The following is a 23,872-nucleotide window of genomic DNA, read 5'->3' as shown; positions in this document are numbered from 1 at the left end:
CCGCAGAAGTGACTTTTAAAGCACATTTGCGCAAAACTTCCTGACTGCGTCTAGTGTTTCATTTAAACCAATAATACCCATCATTCTGGTGAATACCTAATGGAAAACAAATGGCTTACTGTAACTTATATGATTCAGTGTTCATAACTGAGTCATGCGTTCCTTAGGAACTTTGCATTTGCCTGCTGGTGAAAGGAAAGCAGAGAGGGGGCCAACCTCGTCTCCCATGGAAGAGAGTTTACAATCTGGGAGCAGCCACTCAGAAGGCCCTCTCTTGTGCCTTCACTAAATTTACCTGTGATGGTGGTGGAACCGAGAGCAGGGCTTCCCCTGAAGATAACAGCCCGGGCAAGCTCATACAAGGAGGTACAGCCCTTCTGATAGCCTGGATCCAAGCCATTTAGGGCTTGTCTAGCAGTCAGGTCCATAACTTCTCTGTCTTCTTCCTTTCCCTTTCAACCCTTAACTGAATTTAGTCAACATAAACCTGATCACAAAAGTTCTGAGTCTGCCATCATTGAGGTTTACATTTTGAATAGTGACTGTGGAGAGATTCTTTCAAGGCTCTGCATCAGCACTGGCAGTAGGACTCCTGGGGTCAATTGGCTGTCACCCAAGGCCAAATTCTACTTGTGGCCTTATGGTTGGCAGTTCCTACTGTATATGGAATTATAATTGCATACATAAATGAATCTGAGTAACAGGAACGATTAACCTTAGATATGGAATCATAATTGCATACATACATGAATCGTAACAGGGACGATTAACCTTAGATTTGTAATACTGACTCCCATATATATATATATATATATATATTCCTTTTTATTAAGTTATAACAGACAAAAACAACATACATTCCAACAAACATACAAGGTACACAACCGAGGACAAAGAAAAAAAAGAAAAAGAAAAGAAAAAAAAACATAAAAGTACATAAAGCATAAACACGTCAATCAATGTCATGTGAGCTAATGTAAGTTGACGTGTGTAATACTGACTCCTAATATTTGATTCTGCCAGTCCCCAGTAATAGGAAACACAGTGAGCAGTTTAGTTCACCCTTGATTTAGGAATTATTAATTTTCCCCATGGAGGAATTTAGACCTTACTTTATTATACTACTTGAAGCAAACACATGTTTTGTGGCCATATTGTGTTTAACTTGAAGTACAGACAATAACAAACTAGCAGAAAATGTAGTCATGCTTCAGAGCTTAGTAGACTAATCCTATATTTCTCTGTATTATGAAACCTAATGTGAATCAAAAGTACATGGCTCTTTGCTACTGTGTAAACAGTTACAGGCTAGTGCTTTCATTTGGATTTCTTCAAAGAGTTTTATTTACATTAGAAAAACAGGACTTGTTCAGCAAACCTAGGTGCCCCTGACATTTAATTAAATGCAACAATACCTAGGCATAACACTCAGCTGTAGGTTTCCATTGGAAATTTGAGTTCTAACTATGTTGCCTTGCCTGGATGCTATTTGCACTTTCAACCATCTATCTATAATAGTGAACTTAGCATATGATATTCCTGGCACTGATATATAGATAGAATCAGTGTAAGAATCAGTTGTGGTATACTGAATGCTTAAATTTAGGATTAGGCCAGTCTTTCTTTCTTTTAAAAAAAACCTATTGATGCACAGAATATAGAAATATCTAATAGATGAAATAATGAGGGTGTTGAACAACACTAATTATTTGAACCTTTTCCATTGGACCTTGTATAGCTTGAAGGTATGCCAAATATTGCTGCTCTAAACCTCTTCAGACCATTAAAAATAAATTTTAACAAAAGAATACAATCTAGTTAAAAAACAGCAGCACTGAAGTATAATGCAATACAAAATAGAAAGCACTGGGGATTTCATTCATTGTGAGCAATGCATAAGCAGTGTATTGACTACTCTACATAGCTATTTTGCATTAGCTAGTTGCATATTACATTTCTTTGTAAACACGAGATATAAAACTATAATCACTTGTAAGTATTGAACTTAAGTTAAGTATTGAACTACAATGTTCTTACTCTGCCCTCAAATATGAAATAAAAATTGATTCAACTTTGTGTGGCAAGAGGGTTCTATGGACAGATAGTTACCATCACCATGATGTGAGAGGATGATATAGGAATGTGCATTTGGGGAAATTAGCACACCCACCCAATTCCAGACACAAAAAGATTGTCAGAGCTGTTTTGTTCAGAGTTGGGTTGCCTTTGCATGACTAAAAAAATGGGACTGCTTTTTGAAAGATAAATAGCTCTGAATTTGTGATCTGTGGCATCTTTGCCATTATATCTTCTGGGCCAAGCTAAATGTGACTAAGAAAATGCTCTGTGAGTGTCCAACTGCATATCTGGTTTGGCACTTAAACTTGTCTCTTGATAAAATACATTTTATTTTTCAAATATGAAAGCTGTTGCAACTCATAAAAGCACCTGAAGGCTGCTGAAGAAATTTTTTTTGGGGGGGGGCACTTGCATATTAGCAGTAAAGCATAACAGAATTGAGGAATACCAGTGTGAAATGATTTTATAAGTTGATACCAAATTTAATCAAAAGTACGAATATAGAGAATTAAAGCAAACTAGTTTTCCTTTTTAGTTCATATGATTCTATACTTGTTCTCCATGTGCATTCCTAGTTAGGTACCTGAAAGAAAGTTTTCACAGATGAGCACTAAAGCTGCTGAATGACATCTATACAGTCGTATCTTGGAAGTCGAACGGAATCCGTTCCAGAAGTCCATTCGACTTCCAGAAAGTTTGGAAACCAAACCACGGCTTGCGGAAGCTGTGGAAGCCCCATCGGACGTTCGGGTTCCAAAGAACATTTGCAAACCAGAACACTCGCTTCCGGGTTTGTGGCGTTTGGGAGCCAAAATGTCTGAGTACCAAGGTGTTCAGGGTCCAAGGTATATGCAGTCAAGGTGTCTCCCACCCCGCAGTCTGCCCTGAAGCACAGCATTAAAAACAAACAAGCCTGCAGTGTGATATTTGCTGGTAGTCCTTCCTAAGCTTCAGAAGAAACCAGTTTCACTACCTGCCTGAGATACACTTATATGTAAGATACAAGGAGCTGCCAGCAATTTATCAGGAAGCCCATGCCCAAGCACCATGGAGCTTAAACAATACAAAGCTTTGTCTTAAGGAGGAGTAAGAAGGTGCCTTGTTAAATATTTATTAAACTAACAGGAAGCTGTCTAATTTTAAGAACAAGATAAGCAGTTAGCACCTATGAAAATAAAGCTCAGGAAGTTTTAACTTGTTTGCTTTGATAGGCTCCCCCAAACAGTTTGACTACACAGTATTCCTGCTTCATACATGCATATATGTAGCTTGGTTTCTCATTGCTTAATTACTCAGATTTGTTGGTTTTCAGCTGAATTTCTATTATTTACTAAAAACATTGTTTGAGTTAGCACAAAAGTTAATCTGTTTGATCTTTGATGCTGAGTGATAAGCATGCATTTGTGAACTATTCTTAGATTGTTCTTCTGTCACTCCAGCCCCTTTTGCCTTACACTTTGAGAGTATCTTTGCAATAATAGGAGACCTTTTTTGTCATGTTCGTTCACCACCACCACTTTGGTTCTATGTTCCATGTATAGCTGGAAACTAACAGCAAATGCTTCTGTATTGATTATATCAGTGGACATGAGAGAAGTCTGTCTGCTTTGCTGATTATGCTTTGGTTTGACCAGCAGGATTATTACAGACACATTCCTTTCTACTGCCTGTGTAGTGTTTGGGTGGGATTAGTTCATATTCTACATACAGATTGCTTTAATCTTCATAGAAAACTATTTGGAGCCTTTTTGTGAGTGAGGGGAACTTCACAAATCTTGTGTGTGATAGGAATGTAAGTATGTGCTTGGTAGCTTCTTTTAAAATTGTCAGTGAAGTTTAAATTAGACAACACGTGCTGGACAGAAAAAGGTAAACCTTTTGATACATGTGTCACTGAGAGAGGTTACTGCTTATAATAAAAAGGAGCTCCTGAATTCTGCAGCTTTAATCCCAAAATCCTAATTTGGGATAAACCTAGATTTTAAGCATGCTCAGTTAACTGAGCATATAGTTCAACACTTGTGTCTTGTTATGGAATTTGGAAACTGCTGGGATTAAGTCAGAATTTGTTGCTGCTTCTCGTCAGTTTTATAACTGACTTAGAGCACTTTTTATCATATCTAGAAATGTGGTTTTGCTTTGACTTATTTCTACATTAACTTAGCTGGTCTTTGGATAATCAGCTATCCTTTCTGTTTTCTGCTTTTAACTGTTTCTCTTTTCTGCATTTCAAGATTAGCATAAGAGTTTTGAGTGATAGCATGTCCTCATTACTATATTAATTTTTTATATCTAGTATTTCCACCCATAGTTATTTTTGTGGGTGGTATCTGCAGAATATTTGTGGGACTCAATACATTTGCAGAAAAATTAGTAGTTTGTAAATTAAAGACCTGTAAATGTTAAAATCTTCAAAGAAACATCTCCATTTAGTTTGGGGAGCAATTTGTTCACAGGTTTTCCACATAAAGTTACCATCTTAGATTTCTGACTTAAGACAAAAGTTCACCATTATATTTCCTATAGGAGTATGCAGTGCCAGAAACACATGTAAGAATTTGCCCCTAGTTTGGTGTTAACAAGAGGAGAATAATGTGAAGTTTGGAAAGTATTACTGCCTCTGTTGCAGGCTTTTAAGTATTATATGTGTTACTATTACTAAAAAAAGTAAGAATTTCTTAAGTTTTATTGAGTGCTTCAGCTATCACTTCTTACTATTTTATTGCATTATACTCATTCAAAAACACTTTCTTTTTTTTATAATATTTATTAAATTTTAGTTTAACAATAAAATACATAGATAATAACACAATCTTTTCCAATATCCACATTTCATACTCATCTTTGGACTTCCTCACAACCCTTGTTCCTGCTTTTCTAAACTCATAAATTTTACCAGCAAATTATTAACTTGGTTTAATTCATATAGTATAATTTTCCAATATTAATATTTCAAATTTTGGGATTTAACATACTCTTATTGAAACTTAATCATAAAATGTTACTTATCCAAAATTTAACTTTTCATCTTCCAATTAAATTTAAATTTATATTCTTTATAACTAGTTTGTTGAAGCCATATTTTTGCTAATCTTACATCTTTCTTAACATTCATACAATTTACAATATTTTTGTAGATAGTCCTTAAATTTCTTCCAGTCTTCCTCCACCAGTTCTTCTCCCAGGTCTCGGATTCTGCCAGTCATCTCCGCCAGTTCCATATAGTCTATCAGTTGTATCTGCCATTCTTCCAGTGTGGGTAATTCTTGAGTTTTCCAGCTTTTAGCGATGAGTATCCTTGCTGCTGTTGTAGCATACATAAAAAAGATTCGATCCTTCTTTTGCACGCTCTGACCAACAATGCCTAAGAGAAAGGCCTCTGGTTTCTTAAGGAAGGTATACTTAAATACCTTTTTCAGTTCATTATAAATCATTTCCCAGAAAACCTTCACTCTAGGGCAAGTCCACCAGAGGTGAAAGAATGTTCCTTCAGCTTCTTTACACTTCCAACATTTATTATCAAACACATGGTATATCTTTGCAAGCTTGACTGGAGTCATGTACCACCTGTATATCATTTTCATAATGTTTTCTTTCAAGGCATTACATGCCGTAAATCTCAAACCTGTGGTCCATAACTTTTCCCAGTCAGCAAACATGATGTTATACCCTATGTCCTGTGCCCATTTTATCATGGCTGATTTGACCGTTTCATCCTGTGTATTCCATTTTAACAGCAAGTTATACATTCTTGAAAGTATCTTAGAGCTGGGTTCTAACAGTTCTGTTTCTAACTTTGATTTTTCCACCTGGAATCCTATCTTTTTGTCCAACTTAAAAACTTCTTTAATCTGAGCATAATGTAGCCAATCTCGCACTTTATCTTTTATTTTCTCCATACTCTGCAACCTCCAGTTATCTCCATCTTTTTCTATTATTTCCCAATATTTCGGCCATTTGGCCTCCATATTGAGTTTTTTCAGGGCCTTAGCCTCCATTGGTGATAACCACCTTGGGGTCTTGTTTTCCAATAAGTCATTCAAAAACACTTTCTTCCAGTATAGCAAGATGCCTCTGTAGGAAATCCATTCCTTCCATTTTCTTATAGTTGTACTATTAAGCTTATGCCTTTTTGAGAAGTTCTAACTACATACACACATTTATAAGAAAATGTTGTCTGAATAATAAGTTTATGGTATCCTGGGAAGGTGCTATTCAGATCTCGAGCCATCCTAGAATAGAAGATTCATAGTGCTTTTCAGGACTCCTGGGGATGGTGGCTGGTTGGAGTGGTTGGGGGAAAGTCTCCTTTTATCATCATTCTGAAAGCATCCCTTGCTCTTCTGGACATCACTAGAAATTTACTGCCTGCTTCAAACCAGAGTGCTTTTTTTGGATAGTGGGAAATTGAAAAAGTGTCTATTCTCTCCCAACTTCTCTTCCCAAACCTCCACATACAGTGCAGGGAAGATGAGTTATTTAGCCTCAGATGCACATTCTCTGATCCCAATTTCTGCTGCCACCAGCCCTTTTCCAGGATGCTGCATGTGAGCTGTTTACAAGCTTGAGTACACTAAATTCTTTCATAGTCAAAAACTGATGTATAGCTGCCTTCAACATTCTGTGGCTGTTGAAGGCCACTAAGAGTGCTCATTCTTCACTGGGATATTGTCAGTTTTTCTCTCTTGCCTTAATTTACAAATTAAATTGAAATTTCGGGTGGTCCCCAAGTGCACAGAAATGACTATTTTTTATGTATGGCCACATTCTGGTACCCAACTGACAGTTCATTTATATTATACTTTCTCCTTGGCCTATTCACAAGAGTCAGTAGTTCAGAGGTGTAGGAGTTAATGAATGCTAACTTTTGAATCCTTGTTTTACAGGTGCAAGTTCAGGTTCAGCAGTCCCCTCAGCAAGTCTCCACTCAGCAGCTTTCTCCCCAGCTCACTGTTCATCAAGCCTCAGATCAGCCCATACAGGTCCAAGTGCAGATTCAAGGTCAGGCGCAACAGCCGGCACCTCAGACGATACAGGGTCAAGCACTTCAGAGTCCTAGCCCTTCTCAGTTGCAGGCAGCTCAGATCCAGGTGCAGCATGTGCAGACTGCTCAGCAAATCCAGGGTGCCGAAATACAGGAGGAACATATGCAGCATCAGCAAATCCAGGCACAGCTTGTGGCAGGACAGGCTATTGCTGGGGGCCAGCAGATCCAGATCCAGACAGTTGGGGCGCTTTCCCCTCCTCCATCTCAACAGGGCTCGCCACGCGAAGGCGAGCGAAGGATCAGCACCGCCAGTGTCCTCCAGCCAGTAAAGAAGCGCAAAGTGGATATGCCTATTACTGTGTCATATGCTATTTCAGGGCAGCCGGTTGCCACAGTCCTGGCCATCCCCCAAGGCCAGCAGCAGAGTTATGTATCGTTAAGGCCGGACTTGTTAACGGTGGATAGTGCCCACCTGTACAGTGCCACTGGGACCATAACCAGCCCTACTGGAGAGACTTGGACCATCCCTGTTTACTCTGCGCAACCACGTGGTGACCTGCAGCAGCAAAACATAACCCACATTGCCATCCCCCAGGAGGCCTACAATGCCGTCCATGTCAGTGGCTCCCCGACGGCCCTAGCCACTGTGAAGCTGGAAGATGACAAGGATAAGATGGTGGGAGGTGCATCAGTAGTGAAAAACTCTCATGAGGAAGTGGTGCAAACCCTTGCCAACTCCCTTTTCCCAGCACAGTTTATGAATGGCAATATCCACATTCCAGTGGCAGTGCAAGCAGTGGCAGGGACATATCAGAATACAGCCCAGACGGTCCATATATGGGACCCACAGCAGCAGCAGTCCACACCGCAAGAGCAGGGGCAGCAGCAGCAGCAACACCAGCAGCTGCAAGTTACTTGCTCTGTAAGTAAACTACTTTAATGAACAACCTGTCTGCACTATGGAGTGTTCCAAATGTAGAGAGCAGTGGCTTAGCCCAAGGGCAGAACTGTCTGCAGTGTGTCAAAGACAGCAAAACTTTACTCAGAGTAATATGTACCTTGTTTTTATGTAAAGTTACTCAGCTTGCGTGCACCTGGATGTTCTTCCAGAATTTTGTATGGAGAGGTGGGCGTACGATGAGGATTTTGAGCGTTAGGGGTTCAGGTAGCAGCATGGGGCACAGATATTCTGCTCTTTCCTGCTGTAAAGAACTGTGCAGAAACTTGTCTGCACATTTTGAAATGTAATGTCTATATGCTCCTCTTCCCCCTTTTGAGGACTATGTCATATACTTGTGCTTCTGCAAAAAACAACAACCCGAGGGTGTTTTTTAAAAAAGCAATCAAGATTGTTGGACCAAGCACTGTAAATTGCAAAAGGTAAATGGTCCTTCCTTAGGGTGCTAACTATCAGAAATGCTGAATTAGTATAAATTTCACTGATTCCAAAATTTGAAACTCTGGACTGGGACTGGACATCTATTACTTTTCAGGGTGAATGAAACATTTTTTGTTCTTATCTTGGGATGGCAGAATGGGGTAGGGGTTAATATTACACTAGGATGCAGAAGGACAGTGCTGTACTTCTTCATACCCTACATTTAAGTATTTCATAATTCTAATGGTGTACATAAGGCAAGCATTCTCACCATTCCAATCTCAATATTTATGCTAAATCTTCTGTTGGGCTAATCATTAAGCTTTATTAGCTGCCATTATAATGGGTTGTGTTGAGACTAAATCACATCAGTGATTTGCAAAACACTAACTCTAGAGTCATGTGCTGTTACTGAGAGAGTCCTTCTTGTCTGAAATCTGTCATGGATTGTAAAGGTAAAGGGACCCCTGACCATTAGGTCCAGTCCCGGACGACTCTGGAGTTGCGGCGCTCATCTTGCTTTATTGGCCGAGGGAGCTGGTGTACAGCTTCCAGGTCATGTGGGCAGCATGACTAAGCTGCTTCTGGCGAACCAGAGCAGTGCACAGAAACACCGTTTACCTTCCCGCCAAAGTGGTACCTATTTATCTACTTCCACTTGGATGTGCTTTCGAACTGCTAGGTTGGCAGGAGCTGGGACTGAGCAATGGGAGCTCACCCTGTCGCAGGGATTTGAACTGCCAACCTTCTGATCGGCAAACCCTAGGCTCTGTGGTTTAACCCACAATGCCACCTGCATCCCGCGTCATGAATTGTACCTGGGGCTATATACAAAGCATACCCCTGTTGGAACTGCAATCCCTCCTTTGTAGGTGTTAGTGAGGTTCATATATGTGAATTTGCAGGTTTGTGGTGTTTTGGTTGAAGTAAGAACAGGTTCTTTAGTAAATACATGGTGACGTGGCCTTTGAAAATACGCCTCATCCCATATATGGAATGGCATATGATAGAGCATGCTGTACTCGTGCTAAACTCACTTCATAATTCAGTTGTCCATACAGCAATATGGGGTATGGTTAAAAAAATGGGTGTGGCCACAATTGCCATTATAACGGAATACACTTTGACAAAAATATTCCACTATGAGTTAATGTTAGGAGTGATTACCACTGGTTCAAAATTTTCAAATGCAGTTATGAAATTACATGTAGAATTTTTTTGTTCTAAGCTCTTAAGTACTTCCAGTGAAATATAAACTTAATTGGATTTCTCTATTCTGTTTATTGAGCCAAATTTTTGCTAGAAAGCAAAATTTAACATGTTTGTGGTTCTCTAACATACCTTGCAGCCTGACCTGCGAGAGTGTTGGGCTCCCACAGCTACTCTAATATTAGTCCATGGGATTTTAGGAGGGTTTTGATGTTGTCTTAGAGCATGTAGAAGATTGCAAGTTTTTTGTTTTAGACTTACTGAGACCAATCCTTGTTGGGTCCAGTAGCATCGCCAGATTTTCTCAACTCCCATGTTGTTTCTTGCATTTCTTTTGTCTTCAGCAAGACTACTTTCTGTTTGCCATCTACCCCACTGGAACAATTTTCACATTAGAGAATTGATCTTACACAACAGTAACTTTTATTAAGCCTCAACATTGTTTGGTAAAGTACCAGCTATATATTCAGTAAATTGGGAGGTAAAACAGAATGGCTCTTGAGACTAACAAAAGGATAAGCAAGAATAATAATAAGGCATGGTGAAGAAAGGCAATAGAAATTTAAAAAATATTATTGTTTTAGAGGTGCAAGTGTATCTTTCTAGGGAGATTATTCTGATCGCAGCTTTTAGAGTTGGGTCTTTGAGATATTAAAAACTCAGAAGATTCCTTGGCTGCTGTTGCTTTTAACCTGAGAAGTTTAAAATAGAGCAGGAGTTCTCAAACTTACTACCCTTAGTGCTTACTTGAGAGGGCAGAAAATTACTGAGACTCATCAGTCACAAAATGACTGTAAGGGTAGAGGAAGGCACAGAATCGAGGCAGAGTTTGGCATAATCATGTGGCAGTTTCTGCCCTTACCTTCTATTGATAGCCAGTTCAGCCTGCTCAAATTAAGCACAGAGATTGGCTGTGGAGCTATTGTGACTCAGCATTCTTCTTGTAGGCAGAATTTGCTGATCCAGACGCTCATGGGCTTCTTATGGAATGGGCTTCTTATTTTGTTTTTTTAATCTGCTGGGGTATTCTTACTATAAGATCTCATATATTGATCACAATTTAGAGCTAACCTGTGTCCCAGCTGAGATAACAATTCTCACTGCCCCCAGCCACTGTGACTGATGGTCAGGAATGATGGAAGTATTCTCAGTAATATCTGGTGGGCCACTGGTTAGCCACACCTGTTTTAGAGGTTTTTATCATAATGTCAAAATACTAGCTCAATTCCTCTTGAACTGAAAATGCACCATTTAAAATGAATGAATTGTATGTTAAACGTGGGATATGAAAAGAGGGGAAGGAAAAAGTAGAAGAGAAGGATTATAGGAAATTGGGAGCAGGGCACTGCTATCAGTCTTGTATAGGTTTCAGTTAAGCTATTCAAACTTCTAAATGTTTATGCTTTCTCACCCTCTCACTGCTAGGCATGTCAAATATGGAAGGGGGTCATGTATTAAAACATGGGTCAGCAAAGTAAGGTCCACGGGTTGAATCAGGCCCAATTGCCTTCTGGATCCCGCCCGCGGACGATCCAGGAATTGCCACATGGATCGCCAGTGCTTGCGCTCTTTCCCTCTCCCTCACATGGCAGCACCGGCGCCTTCTCCCTCCCTCCCTCCTCCTGGCTTCTCCCCGCCCTGCCTAGAGGAGGAAGGGGGCTGGGCTTTGTTGGTGCCAGCAGCAGCAGTGCTCAAGCGGCCACCATTTTAAGCAGCCCCTCTCCAGAGCCCTTTTGCACGCCGCTCATCGTCCTTTCACCGCCGCCACCAGTCCCTGCCACTCGCAAGAGACGGGTAAGCAGCTACCAGGGCTCGTGGTGCTCTTGCATCATCCCCCGCCAAAATTTATAGTCCAGACCCCCACAAGGTCTGAGGGACAGTGGACTGGCCGCCTGATGAAAAAGTTTGCTGACCCCTGTATTAAAACTTACAGGCTTAAGCTATTAGCCTTATTCCCTGTTGTTTTGGTTAGGTAAGACTTTAGGTAAGTGTGTATAATCAATGATTGAAGCATTCTCATGTTTCGCTATCATTTTGTTTTGTTCTGATCATAGTCTACATCCAGGTAGGTAGGTAGCCTTATTTTTGGTTTTATTACTATTGTCTTGTTTTGTCAAAAGGATTGTGACTGAAAACTTGAATAATTGCCTGGCCTGCACTAAGATACAAAATCACAGTTTGGCAGGGCACCTTTATAGTATGCTACTTTTAGGCACATGGCTGCCTTGTACAAAAATCTATTCTAATGGAAATATTGCACTTAGAACTGTGGGCAAACTGATGATGCAGTGACCTTCAGATTCTGTGTTTGCTAGCAGATGTATTTTCTAAAACGATTAGCATTCAGCTTTCCCCCAGCAGAGGGCAATCTGTTCACTCTGTTTTATCTCTTTTATTCACGGTTTGTTGACATCTTCTCCTTCTTGTACCCAGTTGCAAAGACGGTTTCATAAATCAGTTTACAGTAATGTCTGAACTAGGAAACTGGTTTGACAGCAACCCACAAACCAGAATTGAAGTAACTTTATGGAAAACTGGTTTTAAGAAATTAGCAGTCTGCTTTGCAGTTGGCCTCATTAGAAGAGGAAGGAATGCTTAAAGTCAACAACAAACCATGCTCTTTTTGCGGGGCGGGGGCAGCTTATCTTCTCTAGACCTCTGTAGTTGCAACAAACTAACAAAGGCAGTAGCCACTATGTTACACAGGGTTTTGATTCTGCATTTTGACTTTGTAAGACGGATTCACAGTGGTCATGAGGTAGCAAGCTAAATACAGTGGTGCCTCGCAAGACGAAAAACTCGCTAGACGAAAGGGTTTTCCGTTTTTCGAGGCGCTTCGCAAGACGAATTTCCCTATGGGCTTGCTTCGCAAGACGAAAACGTCTTGCGAGTTTTTTCCCTTCCCCCCCTTTTTCTTAGCCGCTAAGCCGCTAAGCCTTTAATAGCCGCTAATCCGCTAAGCCGCTAATAGAGGTACTTCGCAAGACAAAAAAACCGCAAGACGAAGAGACTCACGGAACGAATTAATTTCGTCTTGCGAGGCACCACTGTACATGGAATTGAGAGTGATCAGTTTTTTTAGTGAAATACCAGGGGCTTCTGAGCATTAGAATTAAATGAAGAGCAAACAGCCTGAACCCACCTCCTATGAAGATTATCATTTTTATTATCTTTACTTCTCTTTAATGAAATATTTTATAAGCCGCCTGGAGAACCGTTCAGTTAAAACTGCCAGGGTGTAAATCAAATATAGTACAGTTCTTCTAATGAACTGAAGTCAGGTGAGTAGCTCTGCAGGCTGGCGGAAGATGCTACAGTACTGGTAAGCAAAAGCTTTTCATACCTATGTGATCAGAATTGACTTTTTTCCACAGGCTCAAACTGTTCAGGTTGCTGAAGTTGAGCAGCAACCACAGCCTCAGCCTTCACCTGAACTTCTCCTTCCACACTCTCTCAAGCCAGAAGAGGGACTAGAAGTGTGGAAGAGCTGGGCACAGACTAAAAATGCAGAGCTGGAGAAGGAGGCTCAGAACAGGCTTGCACCTATTGGCAGTAAGTGTTGTGAGCAGGGAAGTACTGCTCCATCTTTCAAACAATAGGAATCTTTTGCTTAGTAAAGATTAGTTAGTGTTATAGGCTGCTGAATTACAAGGGCTTTGAGTGGGTTATCATATACAGTGAGTGTGTGTCGGCCACTATAATCAACAGTTTCTAGAGTTCTTGCTAATGATCTCAGGGCTTAACTTTTCCCTTCAGGCAGCTCAGCTCATTCTCTAATAACTTTTCTGCTAAGTGATGGAGTCTCTGCTCTTCTTGCTGATTTCATTCTTAGCTGCATTCTTGAATCTGTTTTGGTGTGTTTACAAAGCAAGGCAAACTTTCATTATGTATGTTAGGTTTTCAGTTTAAAATAAAAATGCAAAAGCCTTGTTAACTTTAAAAACAGTTAAGTTTATATGCAATGTTTGTGGCACCCAGGATTTTTTTCATTGATACAGCAATACAGATTTAAAAGGATACTAATGTCAGTCATGCTTTGAATTGTCTCTTGGTACTCTGACCTCAGACTCCTTCCCATTGTTATTGAGGAATATTCAACCATTTGTGAATTGTCAATTTACTCTCTGAGTGGCAAGTCATGTGTTTGAAATCCATTCAGTTTCCTTTTCAAGCAAATTTTGGGGTACCTTTGTATATGCTGGGGACAAGGAGAAATATTTGCAAGTGACAGTATAGGCTTATTGGGAAGGTTGCAGCGGGAAAGCATGACTGAGTCTACAAAAAGACATCTCTGTTGAGAAATGCCAATTAGTAACCTTCTGTTCCATGGTTTGCAGGACGCCAGCTGTTGAGATTCCAGGAAGATCTCATATCCTCTGCTGTAGCAGAGTTGAATTATGGGCTGTGCTTAATGACTCGTGAAGCTCGCAACAGTGAAGGTGAACCCTATGATCCAGAGGTTCTGTACTATATCTTCCTGTGTATTCAAAAGGTATGGTATTTTGGAAGCCCTTGCTGCAAACAATGTTAAAAGTGGTATGCTGGGCATATGTTGTCACTAGGAGGATTCTTGTGCCAGACTAGAGTGAGAGAGGCAGACATTGGCTTACACTCCTGAGATCCTTGGTTTTCTCTTTCGCTTGAGAACTCTTGACTGGATGCTATTCTGATCTTTAGAGTGGCACATAACTAAACATACTCTAATAATCATTATGCATAGAAACAAACTATTAGTAGCTGCAAATTCTGGAAATTAGCCCAGTATCACTCTAATGGGATTACTATTTACAAAGCATTAATCTGAGTTTCAGGTGCTTCGTGGCCTAGCCTTTCAGGCTCTTTGAATAAATGTGTTTGTTGTTCACTATGGGATTTACATAGGAAGGCATGATAAGTAAAACTGTAGCTAGAGAGTTAATGTTGAGTTTGTTAGGTGATTCCTAATCTCTATTGTCAGCAGGGGGGGTGAAGAATTTCTAATCCTCATGTTTCACATGTGCACTTCAAACACACAGTCTAACTGATTGTTTTTTTATTTAAAAAAATTCTATGAGGAGCAGGTTTGCCTGACCTCTGTGTAACTGTTTCTTGCAGTATCTATTTGAAAACGGGCGAGTCGATGACATTTTTTCTGATCTATATTACATACGGTTCACTGAGTGGTTACATGAAGTGCTCAAGGAGGTGCAGCCTCGGGTCACTCCTCTTGGTAAGAGACTCTTCTGTCCACAGATAGGCTTGGTAACCACTGTCTAGACATAGCGGTCCTCAGAGAACATTTGAAGAAGAATGCTCCCTTAATTGACCTAGGAAGAATCTGCAATAAATTCAAATAATGGCTTTTTGTACTAGACTTCTAGGCCCCAAATTGTCCTTGCTTTTCTGCAGAGAAGTACGGCTATCGCCGTATAGCTGGACCCATATTGTCACTTTCCAATATATTGTCTATAGTACAAAATGCAAGCTTGCATTATTCAATATGGATGGAACCACATCTGGGCACACATTGTGCAGCCTTCGCTGTAGTTTTTGCCAGGCTCATCCCAGCTATCTGGTTCTCTTCTTACATCTGCCCAAACTCTCTACTGATCTGATTCCATATGCTGGAATTTTATAACAGAGCTTGAAACAATGAAAATGTATGGTAAGGCTAACATTCAGAAGCAGAACAGAATAGTCCTCATCTGTTTCCAGAATGTCATGAGAGAGCAGGAGCACAAATGAATAACCCTTGGAAGTGTCCCAAAGCTTTGGGGTGCTAATTGAGAAAGGTCTTCTGCTCGAAAAGCCTGTTCTGGTGAGATGGAATTTGAAGTTGTTGGTTTTTTGAGGAGATGGCATTCCCTGTGAGAACTGGTTCTAGAATGTATAGGGCATCATAAGTTAGGCAAGCCAATGTCTCTGCCTTTTTCTTTGTGGAATGGTATGCTTGCATAGTAGTTGCAACAAGATAGCATGGAGTATTTTTTAGTGTATAACAATACAGAGCTACATAAGGTCAAACATTCTATTCGGACACACTAAAAGTAATTAACATGGTTAACTTAGGTCCATCAGTGTCATTGGGACTATTCTGAGTTGTATCCAAATAAGCTGTACTTACAAACTATTTGTTAGAAATCTCAAACCAGCTAGTTAGACTTGATGTCATTGTAAACTGAAATGTATGCTATATGTAGGAGCTGCTGTCACTAGTCAAACCTTTGTAAATTAGTTTTCCCTCTTAATAGAAACTTTGGGGTAATTGATTGGAGATGCTCCTTGGTTTCCATACATCTGTTGAAATTATCTTCTGATCTTCACAGGCTATGTTCTTCCTAACCATGTGACAGAAGAGATGCTGTGGGAGTGTAAGCAGCTTGGAGCGCACTCTCCTGCCACCTTGCTGACGACGCTCATGTTTTTTAACACAAAGTAAGTACTAATAAAGATGCCTTCTTCGTGGAAGCCTATTCTTTAGTGAACTGTGAATTAATGTGCACATTTGAGCACAAACTACCAATGAAGAATTACTTAGATGCATTTTGGTATGAGCTATCAGAGCTAGTTTGGCATAGTTAACTACTAGATGAACCAGTGAACCAGCAGGTCTCCAGTCTTCCTTCTTCAGTGAACTTACTAGGCGGCCATCGGAAAATTCAGTCTTCCCCAGTGTGCAATATGGTCATAGTTCTGACTTCTTTACGTGGTTGTTTTAAGTTTCTCTATCACTCTCTCGCACGCGTACATGTGGGTATGTGTGTAAGTATAATCAATCTTTGAATGCATGACAGCAATCAGTCTAACATTCTGTTTCTAGAGTGACCAGCCCAGTGTTTCTGGGAGTTCACAGAAGTATGATGTTGGTGCTCTGTCCTGCGGCCGCTTCCTGTTATTTGGGTTATACTGTCCCAAAATACAGAGATCCTATTTAGCTATTGAGATTAATAGCCATTGTTAGCTGTATCCTTCATGGATTTGTATGACCACCTTCTCAGTTCACACCACCCATTTGATGCTAACTATTGCTTATAAAACATGCCAGATGAGCTGTCTATTGAACTGTATATGTCTGTTGAAATAAATGCACGTTTTAAAAACCTTACACGCCCTCAAATGTTGGCTTTTAAGAGCCTTGTTTTGTTTCTGCCAGTGTTGGAAAAGTTAAGATTTATTGTGCATCTTTAACTGATCTGTGCCCTCCACCTTTTCCACTTGATGTTCAGATACTTCCTGTTGAAAACAGTAGACCAGCATATGAAGTTGGCCTTTTCAAAGGTTTTGAGGCAGACCAAGAAGAACCCTTCCAATCCCAAGGATAAGAGTACGAGCATCCGGTACCTGAAGGCACTTGGCATACACCAGGCAGGCCAGAAAGGTAGAACTTAACCGTGGAAAAAGAAAAGCTGTGCTTTAAGTAGCTGATCATATTTGTTTTGCAGCTCTCTCTCTCTCTCGAGGGAGAGAGAACCACAGGATTAAAGGAAGACAAAAAAAATGGATTCATAATTAAATTTGCAGCCCGGTAAGCCTGGGTGGTGAGTATGGCTAGACAATTTCTGGTGCTGATGGTGATTGATTACAAAGCCACCTTCTGGGACTGGGACTTACTATATCATGGAACTTTATTATGAGATATCACAGGTATTTGATCTGCAGATGCAAGTCCTGTTGCAGATGCCACCATCCCTGAAGAGCAACTGTAGCACACAGTGGGGATTTTTTTTCTTTTGGTAATGATGCTTGTCTCTTACTTTCTTCAAACAAAAATATTTCTTTGCATTCATACATTTTATTGATGGTCCTTTGCTGTCTTACCTTGGCATTTACTGAAATGAGTGCATGTGTGTAGCTTACTGTTATTAATAGGGTTATATCAAAGCTAGTTGTGCGTGGTTGGAAAATGGAATATTAATTAAATGTATATGTATATAAAAAAGGTAAAGGACCTCTGACAGTTAAGTCCAGCTGCGAACGACTCTGGGGTTGTGGTGCTCATCTCGCTTTACTGGCCAAGGGAGCTGACGTTTGTCTGCAGACAGTTTTTCCGGGTCATGTGGCTAGCATGACTAAGCCGCTTCTGGCGAACTAGAGCAGCGCACGGAAACTCCGTTTACCTTTCTGCCAGAGCGGTACCTATTTATCTACTTGCACTTTGATGTGCTTTCAAACTGCTAGGTTGGCGGGAGCTGGGACTGAGCAACGGGAGCTCACCCCGTCGCGGGGATTTGAACCTTCCGATTGGCAAGCCCAAGAGGCTCAGTGGTTTAGACCACAGCACCACCCGCATCCCAAATGTATCAAAACAGCATCTAAAAGCTTTAGGTATGCCAAACTTCTGAGATGACACTGTAGTGGTACTTGCTTCCTTGCTTTATATGCCCCTGAGCTTATGTTGGACTGCTCTTGGGGGCACAGTTCTGTTACTGTGCATTTATATCTATTCAGAGATTCTCTATGGAGCCCCAGTTGCTTTTCCGTCTTATTTATTTATTACCTTTTACACTTGCCTCAAGGCAGTTTAGAAACATACCATAAAACAGCTATAAATAGTTTTAAAACAGTACATAAAACAGCTAAAGATAGGTTTAAACTGAAGACCCGGGACCTTTTAGTACAGCTGGAAAACCTTTTCATTAATGATACTGCCATGGATCCTACTGCAAAGAAGGTGAAACTTTGACCACCAAACTGTTCCTGGAATGTTTTTTGATAAGTGGGACTCCTACCTCCTTGCTAAAAACTAGACAACACACTGAGATATTTATGTTTGAATGTAAACAGAACTACAAAAAAGCACAGGTAGCAATGGATGTGTTCTTCATTTAATGGTCACAGAATAGTTGTCCATCTGCAGCAAGAAAGCCATTGGTGTTGCTGTGTCCTGTCTTTTCAAATTATGGGTTTACTTAGGTTTTACTGACATCAACTTCATCTACAAGGTTTCTGATGTTCTGTATTGTTGGGATTGACTTGCAGTTACTGATGACATGTATGCAGAGCAGACAGAGAACCCAGAGAATCCCTTGAGGTGTCCTATAAAGCTCTATGACTTCTACCTCTTCAAATGGTAAGTGTTCCTGACATCCAGAGCCACAGAAGGATAACTATCTGGATGTTCAGGGTTTGTGTGCACTTTCTACTGTTTTAATCAAACTTAACTATTTATTTTTTGGAGTGATGACCTTGTATAAAGACTACCTTATGCTTCCTACTTGAAGTGTCAAAAATGCAAACTTAATGGCATGCAAATTAAGAGGCTTGTAGTATAGCTTATTTTATTTTTAATGCCTGGCATTGCATAATTCTTGACACTGTGTTTTACTGGAAAGAGTTTGGGTATATAACATAGTATGTTTGAAGTGGGCAAACACTTTCTATTGAGTAAACTGGAACTTCGTGTCCCTGGCAGAGGTCTATAAAATAGATGGAGGTATATTGGTGTGGTACTGTGGGAAAAGGTGCCCAACATGTTGATTAGTGACTGGCAGTTTCTAGTCTTTAAAAACTTTTTTTGGACTTGCTCTTCATTTCCAAAGCCCGGTGAAACCCCCAAGTTAGTGTGAGAAGTCTGTGGTGTAGAATGTAAAGAATGCTCTGTACAAATTGGGCGTTTCAGATACGACCTGAATTCCTGTGCACTCACAATTCACCCTTTTTCGAATACTTTGAAATGTATTACCAAAGGCTAGGGTTGCAGGTGTAATGCAGGGGGGTTCTGCTAGAGCAGAAAATCTCATGGGAAGGCCTGTCCTAACTCTCCAGTTTTAGTCTTCAATGCCACAGTCAGCTTAAACTGTTATAAAATGGAGGTTGAAATGATCAGGACGTCACTTTTTGTATTGTGTTACATGTGGATCCTTTGGAGGTTCAGAAAAAATGTAGATGTTTGTAAGATAGTGTTCATAGCTGTTTCAAGTGTATGCTGTCAAAGTAATTGCTTAACGATATTCTCTGTCTTCTCAGCCCCCAGAGTGTGAAAGGCCGGAACGATACATTCTATTTGACTCCTGAACCAGTGGTGGCTCCCAACAGCCCTATCTGGTATTCCATCCAGCCAATCAGTCGAGAGCAGATGGAGCAGATGCTCACCCGGATTCTGGTGATACGAGAGATTCAGGCAGCTATTGCTGTGGCGAATGCCAGCACCATGCACTAAGGCATCCCTCCCAACTCAGAAAAAGGGTGAGGGTAGGACAGGGTGGGAGGGAAGGCCAGGCCATAAGGCCAGGATCAATTGTACAGCCTTTTACACTAAAGGAGATGCCTAAGGTTTTTTTTTCGGTTTTTTTTTAAAATTGGTGTAGTTATGAAGCCCTTTTAGGCTTCTTCTGTTTAAAGGAGACCCTCCCCATTGTGTATCTGACCCAACTGCATCAGCCTTCTGGACGCATTGGGGGTTGCGTTCTTTCTCTGGGAGCTGTGAGGTGCCGTAGATTGACTTTGGGATTTTTTATGATGTGAAGAAAATGAAACAAATCTAATTGAGGGACTTGGTCTAGCTGGGCCATTGCTTTGGAGCTCATGCACTTGGAAAGAGCAGGAAATGGTGGATATCGGCCAAGAGAGGCAGTTTGCAGTTTCCTTGTGCTCAGAAACTGACATGTTCTGGAGGGGAGATGAGAGTGACCTGCAATTATGATTTATAAGGAAAAAGAAAAACAATTTCTATTAAGAACTTAAAAGTGACATTTTTAGATGTTAAGTACAAACTACCACACTTCTCTCTCTCTCTCTCTCTCTCTCTCTCTCTCTCTCTCTCTCTCTCTCTCTCTTCTTTCTTTCTTTCTTTCTTTCTTTCTTTCTTTCTTTCTTTCTTGGCCTGATGTTGAGGCCTTAAAACCTTGAGGCTCCTGTGCCTGATGGAATTCTTGTAACATACACTTGTGTATCATATAAAGATACCACCCTGTTTCTCTTAATGTATTCTTATGCTAGTTGTTTATTAAGAATGACGAGCACGTCTTTTCAACATGCCATTGAACAATGTGTGTTTATTTGGGGGGAACAAATGTAAAGGTGTCCACAGAACATTAGTACAGTGGTACCTCGGGTTATGAAGTTAATTCGTTCCGGAGGTCCATTCTCAACCCGAAACCGTTCTTAACCTGAGGCGTGCTTTCGCTAATGGTGCCTTCTGCTGCCGCCGCACCACTGGCGTGCGATTTCCGTTCTCGCCCTGGGGCAAAGTTCTCAACCCGAGGTACTACTACTGGGTTTAGTAACTCGAAGTGTTTGTAACCTGAAGAGTCCTGCTGGATCAGAGTGAAGGCCCAGCACCACCCAGCATCCTGCTCCCACAGTTGGCCAAACAGATGCCTTCTGGAAGTCTGCCACTGAACATAAGTACTTTCCCCACTCATGTTGCTCCAGCAGTTGGTGTTCAAAGATTTGCTGCCCCTGAGACAGGAGGTAGTAGTACACAGCCATCATGACGAGTAGCTGTTGATAGCCTGACCCTCCATGAATTTCTCTAAACCTCTTTTAAAGCCATCCAGATTGGTGGCCACACTACATTTTGTGGGAGTGATGTCCATAGTTGAACTCTGTGATGTGTGACATTCTTTCCTGAGTCTTCCAGCGTTCAGCTTCATTGGATATCCCCAACTTCTAGTATCATGAGAGAGGTAGAAATACTCCTTTCTTTCCACTTTCTCTACACCATGCATAATGTTACATGCTTCTATTATGTCTCCTGCTCATTTTTCTCTAAACTAAAAAGCCTCAATGTGATCTTTCCTCATAGGGGAATTGCCATAGCCCCTGAAGCATTTTGATTACCCCTTTCTTAAACTTTTCCAGCTCTATGGTATACTTTCTGATGTAAGGTGACCTGTACACAGTATTCCAAGCAGTTTCACCACAGATTTGTATAATGTCATGATATAAGCAGTTTTATTTTCCGTTTAATTTCCAAATGATAACTGGTATGGAATCCAGCCTTTTCAACCGCTGCAGTCAACATCTTCATTCATTTTTTAAAAAATATTAAATTGTTCAGACCCATGAGTATATGTGAAATTAAGACACACACACACACACACACACACACACACACCTGGTGTGCATTACATCACGCTTTGTTTGCACTGAATTGCTTTTGCTATTTTGCTAAAATGCTTCTATGGCCCATTCCCATTGCACCCCTTTCTGTCTGAATTTGGCGTTATGTATAACCATTGCAAATCATATTTTAATCCAGGGTTGGATTAACTGCATTTAGGAGCTCCACTTTGTTGTCTTCCTTGACAACCGTTGCATGTAATGCTGAACTTGGAAAGCTCGGAGCACGCAATCCTGTGACCCACTGCCTAGTTCTATTTTATGTTTGTATGTGGGTTCACTTTCAGTAGCTCCTATGTATTTTTCAGATAAACACAGATTCCTGTATTAACTACCAAAATCAAATTTTGTGCTGGGGATAAAGCTTGGCACATAGGATACATATCATTGGGCACAACTCGGATCTCGTTTATCCAAATTGGTGTTAAACCTTGGCAGAGAAGGTGGCAAAGTGTAATAAAAAGATTGGGTTTGGGGTTAAGGCAGGTCTGGGGAAATTTAGGTCCACTGCTGTTGAACTACAGCTATTATCCCTGACCATTGCCCATGCTGGCTGGACTGTCTAACAATTTCAGGAGGGCCAGAGGTTTCCCACCCCCCTAGTTGAAATCTCTAATCCTCTACTATAATCCCCACATTTTCTGAACAGTGTGTAAATTAAAGGCTGCAGTTGCAGGTAGATTGCAGCAGAGGGCAGCTTTACTGTCTGTTAAAGGTTTTCTTGGCCCCTCCTTCCTTTAATGCAGAATTTGGAATGGGGGGGGGGGACTTTTTAGACCTGGAAAAAATAGCCAGTGCATGAAGCCTGAAGAATAACAGATAGCCCTGCATGGAGGGTCAAGAGCCCAAATGCCAGAAAAGGGTTTTTCTCTCTCAGCTCTCAAACACACCTGACCCTCAGATGTGTTTTCCTGAGTCAATGTAATTCTCAGGGGGTTGTCTTTGATCAAAACAGATGTCTAGCATCCTCATGCATATGTATGAAATAAAAGGTAAAGGACCCCTGGACGGTTAAGTCCAGTCAAAGGTGCTTATGGGCTGCAGTGCTCCTCTCGCTTTTCAGGCCAAGGGAGCTGACGTTTGTCTGCAGACAGCTTTCTGTGTCATGTGGCCAGCATGACTAAACCACCTCAGGCATAATGGGACACCATGATGAGTGCCAGAGCGCACGGAAACGCCATTTACCTTCCCGTCGCAGCAATACCTATCTACTTACACTGATGTGTTTTCAAACTACACACTTTTTGTCATGCATGCTATTTCCACAGCACCTCTAGCCCCTGAATTTAGAAAACGGGTAAGTAATTTCTAAGTACTGCCTAATTTCATTCCCTGAACTTTTGAGCAACGTAGTTTATGTAGGCAAGCTTGGATATAAGCAAATTCCACAATTCGATTGGGCTATAGAATATAGTACATTATGTAAATGCAAGCAAATGAAGGCCATTGGGGGAGATTTTAATGCAGCACAGATATCTAGATCTGAGAACTCTGAAGACCTGTTTCATACTTACACAGGTGTATCTAGCTGGGGTGGAGTGGGAGGGAGCTATGAAGCCCATGATCTTTCAGCTCACCTCCAAGTGGTTAATGATGAAAGGAAATGTGAGCGCATGAGAAAAATAAAATTCCTTACAGCTTCAATATGGTAAGTTTTGATGCTGAGGTTCTTTTCTGGACTAGTGTGTGTGTGTGTGTTTTGGGGGGGGGATGAGTGAGTTGTGGCATTTTAAATGACAACAAATTTACAAGGGTATAAGCTTTTGTGAGCTGCTTGCTTTTTCAAGTTACAGATAGGTAGCCGTGTTGGTCTGCCATAGTAAAAAAAAAATAAAAAAAAATCCTTCCAGTAGCACCTTAAAGACCAACTAAGTTAGTTCTTGGTATGAGCTTTCGTGTGCATGCACACTTCTTCAGATACACCCGTGTATCTGAAGAAGTGTGCATGCACACGAAAGCTCATACCAAGAACTAACTAGTTGGTCTTTAAGGTGCTACTGGAAGGAATTTTTTTATTTTGTTTTGCTTTTTCAAGAATGCTAAGGTGAGCCAAAATAATTATGTAACTTTGGACATGCTTTGTTCTTTAATTCTGAGCACATCTCAGGCCACGAATTTGGTTTTCAGTACCAGAACTGTGAGACAGGCTGGAGGAGTGGTTTGCCTGTTCCAGGAAG

General features: G+C 40.8%; 1 protein-coding gene and 1 long non-coding RNA gene across 4 annotated transcripts in view; one reads left to right on the top strand and one right to left on the bottom strand.

Annotated features, from left to right (window-relative positions):
• The window catches only part of QRICH1 (glutamine rich 1), a 29,001-nt gene extending 8,395 nt beyond the window's left edge, over positions 1–20,606 (top strand). For all 3 annotated transcript variants that reach the window (XM_079961091.1, XM_079961093.1, XM_079961092.1), the window contains 8 exons: positions 6,966–7,988; positions 13,028–13,205; positions 13,991–14,145; positions 14,748–14,862; positions 15,959–16,067; positions 16,859–17,010; positions 18,612–18,702; positions 19,599–20,606. In XM_079961091.1, coding sequence (XP_079817217.1) covers positions 6,966–7,988; positions 13,028–13,205; positions 13,991–14,145; positions 14,748–14,862; positions 15,959–16,067; positions 16,859–17,010; positions 18,612–18,702; positions 19,599–19,791 — 2,016 coding nt within the window. In that variant the 3' untranslated portion in view covers positions 19,792–20,606. The remainder of the gene's footprint in view (positions 1–6,965; positions 7,989–13,027; positions 13,206–13,990; positions 14,146–14,747; positions 14,863–15,958; positions 16,068–16,858; positions 17,011–18,611; positions 18,703–19,598) is intronic.
• The window catches only part of LOC307209225, a 247,000-nt gene extending 223,767 nt beyond the window's left edge, over positions 1–23,233 (bottom strand). Inside the window, exon 1 of the long non-coding RNA XR_013835443.1 lies at positions 21,295–23,233. This is a non-coding gene — a long non-coding RNA (uncharacterized lncRNA). The remainder of the gene's footprint in view (positions 1–21,294) is intronic.
• Between the last annotated feature and the right edge of the window lie 639 nt (positions 23,234–23,872).

Source organism: Podarcis cretensis (assembly GCF_951804945.1).
Source record: "Podarcis cretensis genome assembly, chromosome: 2".
In the NCBI taxonomy this organism is placed as follows: domain Eukaryota; kingdom Metazoa; phylum Chordata; class Lepidosauria; order Squamata; family Lacertidae; genus Podarcis; species Podarcis cretensis.
The sequence above is the reverse complement of the archived record's forward strand: the minus strand, read 5'-3'. Positions and strand labels throughout refer to the sequence as shown.